This window comes from Leucopleurus acutus (genome assembly GCF_964270905.1).
Source record: "Leucopleurus acutus genome assembly, chromosome: 8".
NCBI lineage: Eukaryota > Metazoa > Chordata > Mammalia > Artiodactyla > Delphinidae > Leucopleurus > Leucopleurus acutus.
The window spans coordinates 12302657-12319394 of NC_139151.1; the positions used below are offsets into that span (position 1 = coordinate 12302657).

The following is a 16738-nucleotide window of genomic DNA, read 5'->3' on the forward strand; positions in this document are numbered from 1 at the left end:
GCCATGGGCAGCTTCCTCTGCTGGGACCCTGGGGCAGGTCTTCTCCCCAGGCCCCTGGCATAGACCCACATGGAAACGTCTTGCCTGTATCCTCTGGGCTAACAGAGAAATAGAGTCCTTTACTATCTGGGCCCCTCCCCCATACATGGCTCTTCTCAGATGTACCCACGCCAGGCTCCCCAGAGACAGTCCCTAAACTGGCTTTTACTCCAGGGTTATTTTTAACCCCGGCCCTCCAAGCTCCATCAGATTATACCAGCTTCTCCCAATTTCTTCTGGACACAGAGGTTTCCTAAGAGTGAAGAATTTCACCCTGACACTATTCAGCTCCCCAGACCATCAAAGTAGACTGGATCTCACCTCAGTCCCAACTAACACATTAAAATCTCCATTCACAACCCACCCATTGGCTCAAACCCTCATTTATTTATGTAAGAATCAACCCAGCCATCTTCCCCCCTTCAATCCAGTTATTTGGGGGCAGAGGGATTCTATTCAACAGGCTATTCTCTTTTCTAAATAAAAGATGCAATATTGGTTAAAAAACAAAAGCAAAGGGAGGGGGAGGGAGATAATAAAGCACACGTTGGTCCCTACACGGCACAAAACACGAATATAAGATAACAAGTACATCTTTTTATTGCCCTTGTCTGCCACTCCAATTTGGGACGTAATCACATCAGCCTGCCTTTCTGAGAATTTGTAGTGGTGTTTTTAATCTAATTCAGGGGACTGGAGATAAATCATGGTGAAGGGTCCCAATTTGCCGAGCCGAGCGCCTGCAGCTGCAGCGGCGGGCGGGGTTAGAGGGCCGGCGGGAGGCGGGGGTCCCAGGCGGTGATGAAGACCACACGCCCACGCCCACGCCCACACTGTTTGTCTTCACGCCAGCCTGCAGGGCTGCAGGGACGGAAGACAGACCTGGCTGCGTTGAGGGAAGACAAGGTGAGCCCAGGAAGCGGAGGGCGGGGGTGGGGAGGCGGCCCCCCACGTTAAGGCACCAGGTACAGCTTTCTCGGCTAAACAGATGCGCAGGGTCTGCACACCGCCCGGGCCGCGTGGGCTGTCTGGGCAAAGCCACAGCAAAAGTGAAGGCACACAGGTCAGCCTTCAGTGCCCAGGTCCCTGATGGGAGGAGACAGCTGTGCAGAGGCAGCTGCCAAGATGAACAGGGCACCCACGGCACCCTCCACCACACCCCCTGATGCAGCCCTACCCGGGAAAGAAAGGCCAGGGTCTCCCCACACTCAACCTGGCAGCCAGCAGCCCTCAACTCTCGCTTTCCCTCCCCTGTTTGTGGTGGAAACAAAGACAGGCCTTGCTGTGGCTACAAGCTTCTCCCCCGGGTGAAGCACCAGTTGCCACCACTGGGAAAGGGAACTTCACACAACCGCTTAAAGCTATGCTGTCCAAGGGCCACATGGGGCCGTTTAAACTTAAATTTAACTCGATGAAAATTCAATGAAAGGAAAATAAATTCAATTCTTCGGTCATACCAGCCACATGTCAAGCCTCAACTGCCACAGATGGCTAGTGGACACCCTGGCCAGCACAGATCCAGAATATTTCCGTCATGGCGGGAAGATCCGTTGAAGAGAAGACCTGACACGAGGTCAGGAAGATAAACCCTTCCAGCTCCTGGCCAGAAGCGGTGACACGACCATGGATGTTACCATGATTATTAACAATTACGCAGTGGAAAACAGAATTTTGTAATTATTTTTAACTCCCTGTAGTGTTCAGGACTACAAAAGTCATGTGACTTATGAAGTCCTATTTTTATGGAACCCAGCCCAAAACGCTCAGAGCATTCCTCATGTTACAATCAAAAGTTGAGGGTCTCACAATAACACGGGAGGAAATCCAAATCTTGATCTTAATCAGCAGTCCGCCCACCTTCTCTGATTTACAGCATCATCAGCCACTTGGATGCTAGAAGGCTGCCCGTGCCACTACTTCGAAGACCCAAGGTTCACAGGTCGATAAACCAGTAAATTAGGTCGAAATTAACTGCAGCTCATTTTAAACTGAGGGAAGTTGATTTCTGCATTTACACGGCTGGACTGAATATGCCACGTGCCAAGAGATTCTGGCATACCTAGGGAATGCACAGGAAGGTTCTGTGCTCGACAAAGATGCCTCAGCCCTGCAGCCCAGACCACTTCTGCTGAAATACTAATGAACTATGCAAACGAAAATGCAGTGAGCTCTCCTTTACGTTCCATCACACCTGAACCTAAAGAAAATGGAGGAAAGGTTACTATAATACCTCGTTTTAATTTATTTCTACGTGGTCAACTCTCAAATTATCTACATCTGAATTATTATCAAAAATTCTAAACTCCAAACTGGCTTTCCCTAACACATGTATGCCGGTCATTTTGCCTATCAGATGCTCAAAGAATGCAAACTCATTTTAATATTCACCTAAGCAAAATTTAATCAGGAAGGTAAACTGATCCTTAAAAAAAAAAAACCACTAAATAAATACATAGCAAAGGCAAATAGGTTATTCTTTGGGTTACCTGCTCTCCAGGTTATCTGCATGCTCCTGTGTCTGTCCATTACAGGGGACAGTACGAGGCTTGTCTCCATCCATCCTTGGCCCTCGGATTAAACAATGACACTACCAAGATGGCTGTCATCTCTAAGGAGGAACAGCCCAAAATACGACAATGAAATGTTCCTACAGCATCCATTTTTTTGCTCTGGGATGTTCACTGCTGTTAGAATCTGCCTCCTGGATCCCAGGTCTCAAAGCAGTTTATTAAGCATACTATTGACTCCACTTTCCAGAATCTAAAGAAGACATTTTCTAAAAGAACATGAGTTAAAGCCAAGATCCGTGATCTCAGTATTCTGATGTTCTCACAAACCTGGGCTCTACGTCTCTAGGGAACTGCCCTCCAGCACCTTTCCAAGTGACAAGAGGGCTACGTAATGCTGCTCTCCTGGCCCTGGCTGGCCAGAATCCTTGAAGTGGACTGGTATTTCCCACCCTGGCCTGGAGGAAAAGTAACAATCTATTTTATACTATGACACTTCAGGTAGCTCCCTTCCCATTGACAGTAATTATGCCATAAATATATTTTGGAGCTGATGTCATTATTCATGATATCAGGGGCTGGGGATAATAGAAAGCCGCTGATATTTCAAGTTTGAAATTTTATGTCCATATATGTTACATATGTGTAGAATGTTTTTGGAAGGACGTACAAAAAACTGATGACCGTGGACACTGGGTGAATGGGGTCATGTAAGGGAGAGAAATTTACTTCTCACTACATACTCTTCTGTTCAAATATTGTTTTGCAAATATGCATTACCTACTGAAAGCTAAATAGAGGGACTGGATGGCTTTACATTTCATCCCTTTCATTCCCCATCTCCTCACTCCTGTTCCCTGTCTGTTTTCCTCCCATCCCTTCCACCTCTCAAAGCCTCCACCTGCCACGCCCCAAGACAGGCAAGCTATTAAACAGTGGCCAGACACCGAGCCAAGAACTGTGCCCAAGAAGAGATGCCAAGTGAGATCAGGAAGTCTTTCAAGGTCACACCCATGATCGAGCCAACCCCAAACGCCAAGGAACCCTTCGCCTCTGCAGAAGAAGCCAACTTGAAACCGCAAATGCTCTGCCTTCTCATCTTTTGGAAGCATACAGGTCAAACATCCTAACTTCAGAATCAACCAGCCAATTCTTTCCCAAGCAAGTGTATCATACAAGAATCTACCCCAAAGAGATCTAAAGCTACACAGTCTTCCACCCCCAAAGGAGGCTCTTTGTCTCAGGGCCTCGTGCTGTAACAGACACCTTATTTTCAGTCTCAAATCAGGACACTGAATACTCTCTGGACTCTAAAAAGCAGGAATTATGAAGAGAGAGCTCATTGGAAGGAAAATAAACCTGTAAATCCTGTTAGGCTTTGCGCTTCATTCCAAAGGATTTTTCCCCAAAACAATACCATTAGCAATACCATGAGAGCCCTAAAAGGGAGACTTCTGTACGACAGAATCCCAGCTCTTCATTCAAAATAAACCCCAAAATAGCACAGGAAAATCAGGGCTCCCAGACCCACATCCTGAGCCAACTCACTTCCACTCTCCACTGTGGGCTCGCGACAGTCCTCCTTATAAATACCTTTCCTGCAACTTCGATGTGCCTCCTACCCTCTAGGCCTTTCTCTTTCCAGGTGGGCAGCTGGTCCACAAATATTCATTAAGGGCCTCCCAAGTGCCAGGGACACAGAGGAGAGACTTGATCCATACCCTCAAGGAGCAAACAGGGAGATGAAACAGTTAAACAAGCAATGAGAACACCAGGCAGTCAGTGCTGTTACCAAGCTCAAAAGAACTCTTCCCACCAGAGCCTGGGAATACTAAGAGGTACTCCTTGGATGCTGAAAAATGGAAGAGGGGTTTTGCAAGCAAAGAAACGGGGAAGGACCATTTGAGGCAGAGGGAAAAGCAGGTGGCACAGAGGCACGGAGCTGACATAAAATCAGGAGGAAATCCAGTGTGACAAGAATTCTGGAATCCCCCTTCTTGCGTCTGACCTGTTTTAGAAGGGACACAACTAAGCCTAGTTTACTCCATAGGTTAGCAGAGCCAGAGAAAAAGAACTGACACTGACTGCAACACAGGGCTCTTTCTCAGATGCAGAAGCCCTCCTGCTCCCCTCCCTGGAGCTGGTGGCCTGAACATCACCCCTGGGGCTTCTTCCGTCAGGCAGTTTCTGCTTCCAGCCCTAATCTGTGCTGCCAGGCATCCTCTTAACCTCACTCAAAGGTCAGAGAGCGAGAAGCTGCAGAGTGTCTGAGCCCACTGACCCTTTATCACTCCATCTCCCATGCCCTCCCATATCAAACAACCCACTCACACCCCACTGAACAGTTGTGGCTGGTGAATCACGTCCATGTTTCCTTGTCCCTGTCTGGTACATTTCCATGCCTGTATATTTGCATCTGCTTTATCTCCTCCTTAAATTCTAAGCCTTCTGAAAGCAGGGATGAAAACTCTCCCCACCCCCTCATCTGCACCCCCATCCCTATATAGAATCGCGCTGAATTCAAGTGACACTAAAACATGGCAATTCCTTACATTTCAAAGTTAAAGGGCAGAGATTGGGGGGAGTATAACATGGGAATTGGCTTAGGGCTAGAAGCAGAATGGCCATCTAATTTATAGTCTGCATCCTGACATTTTTTTGAGTGAACACAGCACTTTTCATAACCATCAGGGATAACGTAAAAACCAGGTCTGTCCCAGGGAAAACAGAGGCAAATGGGCATCTTTGCTAGAAAGATTGTTCCAAATAGCTGGGCGGCCCTCCAGAGCTCCAAGAGGGACACACCAAACCCCTTCAGTTACTGATTCCTGTGCCTGCAGTCTAAAGGGTCTGCACCAGACAGTGTTTGTAGCAGAAAGCCCAGGACCAGGAAGTCCTTCCTTCTATCTAACTCAAATCCTTACAGATTCAAGTTAATCCCAGTTTTATTAGCTTCAGGGCAGCCAAGAACAATGGCACAGGGGGGAGGCCTCGGAAAAGAAAAAACACTGCTCTGGGTCCTCACCCTTGGTAGGAATTCCTCATTATGAGTCCGAGGGCTAGTTCTCCAACCTTCCACTGAACCAAACTCAATCTGGCTCAGAAATATAAAAGCCGAGGGTTTTTTAGTCACTCCCAAGAAGAACACAGTTCATCTTTAACTGGCCCCAAAACCCCAGGAGCTTTCACAAACCAAACCCAAGGAAGAAATGGCACCTGTGTGCACATTTTTGCAACCAGGAAGCTCTTCCCGCAGCCCAGAGTGTAGATGTTAGGGACCTGAGCTCCGGAAGGGACCGTCTCCTGCGGCTCTCCACTCCCAGCCCCCAGAAAGCTGACTCAAGCCCACAGCAGAGCTGGGCTGATGGGGAAGGCTCAAGGAACAAGGGAGCCTCTCTTTCTCCCTCCCCCATCCTCCATCAGGACGCTGGCATCCCCGTGGGGAGCAAGGACCTTGCTGACTTCTTTCAACAATACAAAAAAGAAGTTTCAGATGGGGGTGGGGAAGGGAACAAGGATCTGGACCCACGAGGGAGCCAAACAGGCAGGCTCCTGCAGCCCATGCCCACCAGCAGTTATATGCCCACTGGCACACGCTCTTGCCCAGGAGCTGATGGTGGATGGAAGGCAAATGCTCCCATCCTCTCACCTCCATCCCTATCCCCTCTCTTACCAATACATTTTACTTTAGAAAAAAGTTATTTAAGAAGCACTGTATAAAGAGAGGGCGACTATTTGATCACTCGAAGGTCACTGAGACAATGCAGACAAAAACTAAAGAGCAGGCAACCCTGCCCCATGTGACCCTGGGCTAGTCACTTCACCTTTCCCAGCTGTGGTGGCTTCATCAACAAAATGGCACAATAGGGGAGATGGTTTATAACGTTCTTCCTGGCTCCAAGGGTTGAACATTGAACTCTGCATATTTCTTGAAGAAACGGCTAAGGGAAAATCAGTGAAGAGATGCAGAATTCAGACTAATCCTTTAATTTCTACTTTGAAGGGAATATTTTGACTCTAGAAATCGTGTAATTGACCACCTCCACTAGTCCCACTTTTTCTTCCCGCCCGACCTTCCAGTTTTGCTGATGTCAGTCTCAACCATAGGACTGCGAGTCTCATGAGGCAGTAACACGGACAAATTAATTTTGCCAGCGCTGATACTAACCCACAAACTCGGTTTGTAATTGCCAGAAGTAAGTCCTGCCATAAAAATGAAATTCATGTTCCTTATGATCTAATTAAATCCATTGCCTAGATAGAAATAAATCACTTACTGAATAATAATGCCCACCAAATTATTGCAGTAAATGTACTGCATCTGCAGGGTGCTCGCCTCGGCTGCTAACTGATGATACACGAAAGAAAGCCCGTTTTATATCCACACGTAAAATGAACCTGCACCCCTCTGATACCTGCCGGAAACTCCACCGGTGAGCACACACCCTGGGGAAACAGGCAGTGCACCCCGCGAGTGCCCTGGAATCCGTTTGCTAAAATCGACAGGAAGAAGGAAAGATCACGGCGATTCAAGTGCTGACGGTTGTACTCCTATGTGAGGAGGGGAAAAAAACAAACGCCAGCCGGGAAGTCCCCAGCGGTGCCTGCACCTGGGAGGCGACAGCCAAGGATGGATGCGGGGGTGAGGCGGTGCAGGGAGAGGAGAGAGCCGGGGGAAGGCGGGGGCCGACCGCTCACCTGTCCGTACACCTGGATAGGCTCGGGCTGCAGGGCAGCGCTCCGTCTCCTCCGGAGCGGCTTCTCGTCCGCCCTCCGGGGCGCCCCGCGCGCCCCACGCCGCAGCTCGAGCGGGTCGCCCCGCACCACGAGGAAGCCCCGATCCTGGGGCCCAGGCGCGCGGCCGCCGGGCAGCGTCGGCGGCCAGACCTCGCCGAGAGCCCCGGGCGGCAGCAGCGCTATCAGGGTGAAGAGGAAGGGGAGTCGCGACTCCCTCCTGCTGCTCCGTGTCGCCATGTTCGGGCGAACGCGACCGCAGGTGGCGCCGCCGCCAGGAGAGAATGTGCAGCGCGAGGCCGGGACGCCGGCCGGCCGGGGCCGCGCGCGCCGCTCCCGGGGCTCCAGGCCGCCCTGCTGCGCCCGCCGCCGCCGGGTCCCGCTCTGCTCGGCGCGGCCCCGTCACGTGGGAGGCTCGCCGCCGCGGCCCCTTCGCGCACTTTCTCCGCTGCGGCCCCTCCTCCGCGAGGGGATGGGGAAGTCAAGGCAGCGGGCGCGCGGCCCGGTCCCCTGGCAGGCGCTACTCGTCGCCCGTGCGCCCTGCGGCAACCGGGAGTCGCGTGGGGCTCGCCCGTCCTCCCTGGAGTTCTCGCCTCCTCTACCGGGTCGCGTCGAGGTCGTCCTCAACCGCGGCCGGTCTCCTCTCCCGACTGCACAGCCTCCTGTCCCGCCACACGACCACCTCGCCCGCCCCCTGTCGCATCCCCACCTCCGGGGGAGCGCGGACAGCCAGAGAAAATTAGCTCCGAGGACGCGGCGGGCACGTTAGAGTCCAGATGAACCCGCCCCCGTGGTGCAACTCACACAGTTTCAATAACTCTGGGCACCAAAACTACCCTTGATCGAGCTAAACTGCCCCTGCCCGGAGCACAGTAAATATACATCCGGCACAGAGGCACTAAAAGCAAGGGCACGTCCGACAAGGGACTCGCCACACCTCAACAATCACACAGTTATACAATGGTTCCTTGCACACACAACACCCGCGCGGGACGCATGGCCCCAGCACAGTGGCTTACTTGTGACCCCCTCCTGGGTGAACGAGCACTGAGCCACCCTACCTCACCCCCAAAACGGGCACACACACCAATCCCTTCAGCCCACAGCCAACCCTGCTTGCTGCAAGTCCCCTTCCCAAGGGGGTAAAGCTTGCCACTGGGGGCAGTGGGGGCAGACTCTCAAAGAGTGGGGAGGACGCACTTTAAATCAACCCTACATGCAGCTGGAAGATCCAGACCTTCTTTGAAACACAAGGAGATAAAACTGCTGTTGGAACTGCAGAGGCAAACCTAAGGTCAATCTTTTTCTGCAGGTTTGTGGGAGCAGCCAAGGCCTGTCCTCTGTTTCACTTTATGTTTCACTGTGCTCTGGACTCAAACCCTGGTTTTTTTTCCTTTGGTGTTTCTTTTTTTTTTTTTTTCGGTACGCGGGCCTCTCACTGTTGTGGCCTCTCCCGCTGCGGAGCACAGGCTCCGGACGCGCAGGCTCAGCGGCCATGGCTCACGGGCCCAGCCGCTCCGCGGCATGTGGGATCTTCCCGGACCGGGGCACGAACCCGTGTCCCCTGCATCGGCAGGCGGGCTCTCAACCACTGCGCCACCAGGGAAGCCCAAAACCCTGGTTTTTGATAAGACAGAGGAAGCAGGGCTGAAGGAGAGACTACTTCTAGAGTTGCATGCAAGCCCTCGGTTTACAGGGAGGAGGGGATGGTCATTTCAGTGCCCCCAAATGCTCCTCGTCCTACCCCTCCCTCTAGGACTGTCCAGTTAGCTTAGCAGACCCCTTCCGCTACCTAGCACCACCCCTGGTGACAAGCTGGCAAAGGAAAGACAGCCTTTCCTTGCCTCCCTAAATCCAGTCTTCTGCCACCCTCCCATACCCCACGCCAGACTTGCTGGGGACCTGGCGTCGCGTTCTGCAGTCCCCTACCTCCTCGCAGCCCTGCTTTTCTCCCCCAGCTTTTCTGTCCATCTCACCAAAATCATAGAACCACCCAGTTCTCCCCACTAGGCAAATCCCTTATCCTCTGGGAAAGCCACTGGGCCACTGCCAGCTCTCACTCCCCACCTGGACCGGCACTGCCTTGTGGGCATCACCTTACCAGGTGTGGACCACCCTGTGGCCTCCCCAGACCAGCAGCAAAGGCACACGGACCCCTATTTAACCCCCCAAGGGAAAATGAGGGGAACATGGCTAGAGTCAGAACACCCAGCAGATGGTTCAATTATTGTTTATTTCAACACATATTTAATGAGAACCTTTTCTACAAGAGTGACTGTCAGAGTCCCAGCAGAAAACACGTGTCCCCTAAGTGTGGATTTGAAGATAGGGAGCTGCTTTTCCCACACAGACTGCTGGCTTGAGGTTCAGACGGCAATTTGCAGGGAAGGATTAGTAGGGCAGGACCAGCTACTTGCTGATTTTGATTTTGATTTGCACCGTGGATACTGGAGAACTGGCAAGAATGCTAAAACATGGTTAATTGGCTCCTTGAAAGCCCTCCTCTGTAATCATTATCTACCTTCCAAGCTGTTCTAAGGTGGATAATCAGCAAACCCTGAGACTGTGTGAGCCTCATAACCCAACAATCTCTCCGAGCTTCAGTTTTCTCATCTGCAAAATAAGGATCTTAATTCCTGCCTATTGCACGGAACTGCTGAGAGAATCAGAGATAATGTATGTAACATCAAATTACCATATGCAAATTGTGAAGGCCCCAGGCAGAAGTATTGCACACGGGTGGCATTAGAGACCTGGATTCTGGTCCTGCTCTGTAACTAGTTACTGTGTGATTTTTGCCCTTGATCGTCTGGTCTCTCTGGGCCTTGGTTTCTTCCTATGTGAAATAAAAAGAGACTCTGCAGCCCTGACCGTTCCCCACCCCTTCAGGACCCCCGCCTGGGCATGAGATGGGAGCAGGCACAGGCCACGGCTGAATTGTGCAATTGACAAGGATGTTCCTCCCACCTTCAAAACCGGATCTGGGTTGTAAACAAGCCGCCACTTCCTCCGTGTCAGCGTCGGGGTGGGCAGGTAGATCGAGAGAAGGCAGGATCCCCATCCCCCTCCACCCCAACTGCATGGCCTTGTTCTTCACGCTGCCCAGCATCAGGAGGAAAACCAAGATGCATGGGAATTTTACACTAGACTTATAACGGTGTAAAAAAATGTCTTGAGCCTAGGGTCAGACTTTGCCCTCCTCTGTCCTTCTGCCCCATCTAAGACATCCTGAGCTAAAGCTAGAGATGGAGCTAAGGAAAAACCACCCAGAGGTTACCAGTGTCCCACATTTTTATCCAGATGGAGTCACAATTAAAATAGCAACAAGGACAGTCACAAAGAAGAAGGCAGAAAAAGACTCCCAAAAGCCTAACTGGACTTCTTTCTGTTCTCTCTCTCTCTCCCCTCCTGGCCTCCCCTAATGCTGGCGTCTGTCTGCTCACCCTCCCTCCCTGTCCAGCCCCTGGCCTGGCCAAACTCTATGCATCCGTCGGGTTCCAAGAGGCCTCCCTCTGCACCTAGCCTGGGTTCCACCAACTTCCTCTAACGCCCTAGGTCGCCGGCAGTCTTTGATACTTTCTCTCTGGTCACATATTCATTTTCCTCTTAAACTACAAGCAGCAAGAGGGCAAAACCGGGTTCAGCTCGCTCAAAGTCTGTGCGCCCATTGCTCAGCATGATCCTGGCACACGGTGGGTACCCAGTGACATTTACGGGACGTCTGTGTAGACACGAAGGGAGGCCAAGACACCCTATACCCTCGAGGGCTGGGGAGTGGTCAAGGGGCAGATGTGCTTGAATCTCAGAGCTTGACCACCGTCTGCCCTCCACCACTGCTTTCTCCCCAAAGTGCCCAACCTTGAGTCACAACCAGACCTCTGAGTCGCTAAAGCAGAAAAGGGACGGCCCTGCCAATGCTGGTAAGTGTATTCCCTCTTCCACACCATTTTAGCCAAGTAACTACCATTTACCTCAGCAGCCAGGGTGAGCTAGAAATACCCTGCAGCCCCAAAGAAATAACTTTCGCCTGCTGTTGCTAAAAATGCCTCTAATTAAGGCAAAGTCCAGGATAACTGATGAGGTTTAAAATACAGATGCACCCAGAACATAGAACAAGTAGCTTAGATTCTCACTCTTGAATAAATTAAATCCAAAGAGGAGGTTCTGAAAATAGTAGTAACTTACTTTCACACAGCAGTGACTTCTATTTGCATTGTAACAGCACTGTCTAACGGCTTTCATCTCACAGCAACCCTTTAGAGGGGACCAAAGCGGGCATTATCAACAGCCCATTTTACAGATTTTGAGAATTAAGGCTCAGAAGGGAGGACTTGCCCAGAATCACGTAGTTTGTAAGGTTTACATTCAAACCGAGGTTCTCTGACTTTTTCTACCGCATCTGATATCTCCATGACAAAGAGAGAAGAGCTGGTGTTTCAAGTCCTGGGTCGGGTGGAACAGTGAGAACCAGGGCCGAAAGGAGAAGACAGTTGCCCAAGTCCTCACCTCTTGCACAGCTCAGCCCTGCCTTAACCCTCCGTAAACGAACACTGTCCACCTGGGCGCCTAGCTGAGGCATGATGCTCAAGTAGAGAGTAATGTTACAGAACTCACGAGTGAAATCCTGTTTTCCCTGCTCTTCTGGAAGATAAATGCAATGAGGGACTTGGTTTCAAATTTTCAAAAGAAGGCTTTGGGCTCAAGACCTGTGAAGGAGGGCAGGATTTAGAGGTTTCCCTCGAGTTCTGGCCTCTAGCTCTCAGAAACTCAACTTCCTGAGCTTCTGTAAGAAGAAAGCATTTAGAACCTTCTCACAAAGCACGTGAAACGAAAACCTGGAAATCTCCTGATTGTTATGTAGAGTCCAGGACAAACCCTCCAGTCGGAAGACAATGGGAAATTATCCTCTTCCCCAGGAATACAGAATAGGACTCACCCTGCTGGGTTTGGAGTGAATGGGAGGAAGTAAAGCTGGAAATTCTTTGAAAACCCCTGAATAATTACATATCGAAGGCTCGTGTCTCCTTCCCTTGGAGCCTCTGCAATACAATAACAGGGCGAGCACAGCTTCAGGTGCTAGAGAGCGGAGGTACCACCGAGCCAATAGGAAAGGACTCGGTTTAATTGTGCGATGCTTTAGCTCAACAGATGCCCTGAAGCGGTCCTGGGGCCATCCAGACCAGGGAAAAAGACAGGCTGTCTTGCCTTTTGGCCCACCTCTCATTCTAACAGGGACATAGGATCCCCAGAAACCCTCCTTCCATTTTCCTGCACCAGTCGAAATGAGATAAAAACGCCCCCCACCCCAGTCACTGCTCACTCTTCAACTAAAAAGGCACTTCTTGATTCTGCCCAGATTCCCCTCGATCACCCCAAAGCCCTGCTACCTTGATTTATGCCTCTCTTGAGATGTTGATAATGTTCTACCTTTCATTGCAGCAGTTATCTTGGTACTTAAACTTCCTTTTTTTAATTATAGTTGTGTCTTTTGACCTATTCTCCACTCTTGCACTTAACAGATTATATCCTGCCGAGTTGAAATGAACTGCCGGGTAGGGAGGACGTGGCACTGCCCTCACCCCTGCTACGCACACCCACTGACGGTTGGTTCTGTACGGAAGAACAGTTCTGTGTGCTTTTTATTTAATTTTATTTATTTATTTATTTAGGAAGACCAATTTTGAATTAAGTCTCTTGGGAGATGAATTTCCCATCCTACTGTCCACATCAAAGGAGACTGGAAAGATGGCTGACGATACTGGAAAGTGGTTCTCTCAGCACCAGGTGAGTCAGCACAGCTGAGAAGTGAGTCCTTCCCTTGACATAGTTTTACATATGACCTCATCATTACCTACTGCCCAAGGATGGGGATAATAGGGTATAAGTGTCTGTAAAAAGCCAGCCACCACTCCCAGGGAACTTGCAGAAAGCAAAGACACAAATAGCAGAAATGTGTGAAAACAGCGTTAAATTAATCAAACAAGGAGGCCATTAGGCTGAAGTGGCTCTAATGCTTTGGTGACCTTAGATGAAAGCCTAAGCCTGCACGTGCCCTGAGGTTAAAAAAATGGAAACCTAAGGACAGCCAATCACAAAGAGCCGATTACGCTTTAGGCTACAGCCAATCAAGAATTTCCTTTCTTTATTTCCTCACCTTCTCGATGTCTTTCCAGGCTCCTGTGACGGAGCTCTCCTAACCGTTTCCAGTTGGGCGCTGCCTCATTTGAATCAAATTTTGCTCAAATAAACTCTTAAAATGTGTCACATGCCCCAGGTTATCATTTAATAAGAGAAACAGCTCGGTTTTGAAAACAAAGACGATCGATGGATTTGGGGAGAGTGAACTGGGGAGAACTTTCTAGAGAACCAGACCTTCGGAGCCGTGGTCTCTAGTGTGTGTCTGCGGGTGGGGAGTGGAGAGGGAGAAGCCTGAAATTGCTGTGTCCAGGGGAAACAGGAGGTTATTTTCTGTGCCTGAGGGGAATGAGGAGGAGCTTCAGAAAAAGAGGATGATGGCAAGGGAGGGTATGGGAGCACACAGGTAGGGTGGTACCCGCTGCCAGAGGTCGTGAAGGCAAAGGTCAGAGAAACCAAGGAAAGCCTCATCTAATTGTGTCAGGACTGTGGTCCAGGGGATTTACGGATGCGGTGCAGCAAGGGCGGCTGTTTCACCAGGACCGTGACCTATGCTCCACAATCACCGCTTTGTATACTTCCTGCTACCAGGAGGCACGTGTTTATCACACGTGGGATCCTTCGTGGGGCACCGCGGATCATACCTCTCACTGTCTGCCGTCTCGAAATCCATCACACTGGAGACTTTACATGGTGTCATCAGCTGAGTTAGCACCTGTAAAAATGATCACTCCCATTGGACTTAAAACTGCAAGCGCTTTTAATGAGGCCCTGGATAAAGGAATACATTTTCTCAGAGCCCTTATACAAATTCTATTAAATCCTTCACACCAAATAAATGACTGAAATGGTGATTAGGGTTTGGAGGCATACCATATGCATCATACCACGCATCCACTCAGAGGCAAATACGTTCTCATCTGAGGTTTGACCCAATGCCACCTAAGCTGAGCCCTAAGCGAAAAATCCTTTCCCTTTCAGTGGTTATTTCAACAAGAACTTCAATGCCAAACTAGCAGTGAATTTTGTGTATGAATTTTCTTTGCATTCTAACATTATGTAAATGAAAAACTCAACGAAGTGCAAATTAAGACTATTCTTAATTCTAAAAGGCTGCTATTCTGTGATAATGACGCCATGGAATATTTCACCGTCTGCCAAGCATGGTGTGTGGTTCCTGCTCCCCCATCTGCCTTATTTGCCTCCCTGCAGGGGGGCACCCACTGTGTCCTCAGTTTTTTCTGCCCTCTAAAGTCAGAGCTGGGGGACTTCCCCGGTGGTCCAATGGTTAAGACTCCGCACTCCCAGTGCAGGGGCCCAGGTTCAATCCCTGGTTGGGGAACTAAGATCCCACATACCACAACTACCGAGCCCAAGTGCCACAACTAGAGAAGCCTGTGCGCCACAGCGAAGACTCAGCACAGCCAAAACAAATAAATAAAATAAAATAAAAAATAAAGTCAGATCTGGCCCCCTGTCCCTCCTCCTCCTCATGGTCTAATCTTGCCAAGATCATTTAATCATATAAACGGAACAAGAGGTTGATGTGGGAGCAGTGTGGAGAGACTAGAGGCCTGAGTAGGGAGGCAGCTCACCTGGGTTTATACCCCAGCTCTGCTGTGCACCTGCTGGATCTCCTCAGGTACCTTCTCAGAGCCTAACTTTCTTCATCTGTAAATGAGTTGCCTACCTCTGCAGGTTTAAAGGATTAAGTGAGATTGTGTATGTCAAGGTTTCATGGTACATAAAACTTGTTCACTAAATGATACCTATGGTTGTTATGTAAAATTCAGATGAGAGATTGTTGCTAAATCAGTTTGGCCATTCAGCAGTTGTCAGGGTTTTATTCAGGTCTGTCTGTGTCCCATCCACCCAGGGACATGTGGCAATATAAGCAAGTCCCACATCCAGTTCAGCCACACACACGAGCATTTCTTAGCAAACAGGCACGGAGGCCTTACTGCAGCCTGTTTCTGGAGGCTCAGGGTGAGCCCTGCTCTCACCCCCTATGCCCCCTGCAGGAAAACAGGGACTCTAGGAAGATGTCGCAGTGTTCTGAGGCCAGGAATCCACCAAACTCCTGGTCAAATCAGTCAACAGAGTTTCCCATTGAGCAGAGGCCACAAGAGACCAGATGAATGCCACGCGGTAAGCACAGCTCTGGAGAAGGAGTTGGTCTGCCATTGGCTGGATTCTTACAGCTTGTCCACTCAAGCCCATTCCAGACAACCACGTTTCTTAAGCAGCATCAATTTCACAAATGAAAAACTATTCCTAGTATCCCTTATGCTAATTCATGCATCGTCGGATTCAGATTGAGATCATGATGTTGCAAGTTCTGGGTGGAGGAAGCCACCTTGCAGCGTGGATTCCTGACCAGGGTGGTTCAAATGCAGACCCCGCTTAGGGTGTAGATTCCTGACTAGGACGCTTTAAATGTTAACTATATGCCCCCCGGCAGGGATTAAAGTTAATTTATACACTCATACATGACACTGTTTATATTAAAGTAGTTAAAAGTCAATTACAGACAATAGAGCAACTATGAATAAGCAAAAGATTCCATCAGCAACAGAATAGGAGACAGATGTAAACTATTGTGATTGATAATAGGAAATCTATATGTAGTCTTCATCCCACTTCTGACACAGAGCTCCTAAAACCCTTGTTCCTAAGTGACAGGCTCAATAAAATTGTCTTTTGTTATTCATAACAAGCCCCCTTCAACTGCACCAGAGTTTGTGAGGTGACTTCTGGAAAGCCCCTAAGGTTGGGGGCTGCTTTCCAGGGGAACCAACCTAGATTAGAGGGTTGGAACTATCAATCCCACCTCCGCGCCCCAATCTCTGGGGAGGGGAGAGGGGATGGAGGTTAAATCAGCTGTGGATGGCCAATCATTTAATCAACCATACCTGTGTAATGAAGCCTCCAGAAAAACCCAGAAGGATGGGGTTCAGGCAGCTTCTAAGTTGGGGTACACGTAGAGATGTGGGTGTACCTAAAGAGGACATGAAATCTCCATGCCCTTTCCCCATGCATTGCCCTAAGCGTCTCTTCCATGGCCTGTTCCTGAGTTATATCCTTTTGTAATAAACTGGTAATCTAGTAAGTAAAATGTTTTCCTGAGTTCTGTGAGCCAATTCATCAATTTGTCTCATTTGTGTAGCAAAATTAACCAGACTTGAGGAGGGGGTTGTGGGAACCTCCAACCTACAGCCAGTTGATCAGAAGCACGGGTGACAACCTGGGTGTGGATTGGCATCTGAAGTGGAAGAGGACAGTCCGAACCCTGAACCTGGGGATCTGATGTGATCTCCAGGTAG

At 49.7% G+C, this 16738-nt stretch overlaps 1 protein-coding gene across 1 annotated transcript in view; it reads right to left on the reverse strand.

The window, feature by feature from the left end:
- SORL1 (sortilin related receptor 1) overlaps positions 1-7535 on the reverse strand; it is a 156813-nt gene extending 149278 nt beyond the window's left edge. The window contains exon 1 of the mRNA XM_082845306.1: positions 7245-7535. Coding sequence (XP_082701432.1) covers positions 7245-7520 — 276 coding nt within the window. The 5' untranslated portion in view covers positions 7521-7535. The remainder of the gene's footprint in view (positions 1-7244) is intronic.
- Between the last annotated feature and the right edge of the window lie 9203 nt (positions 7536-16738).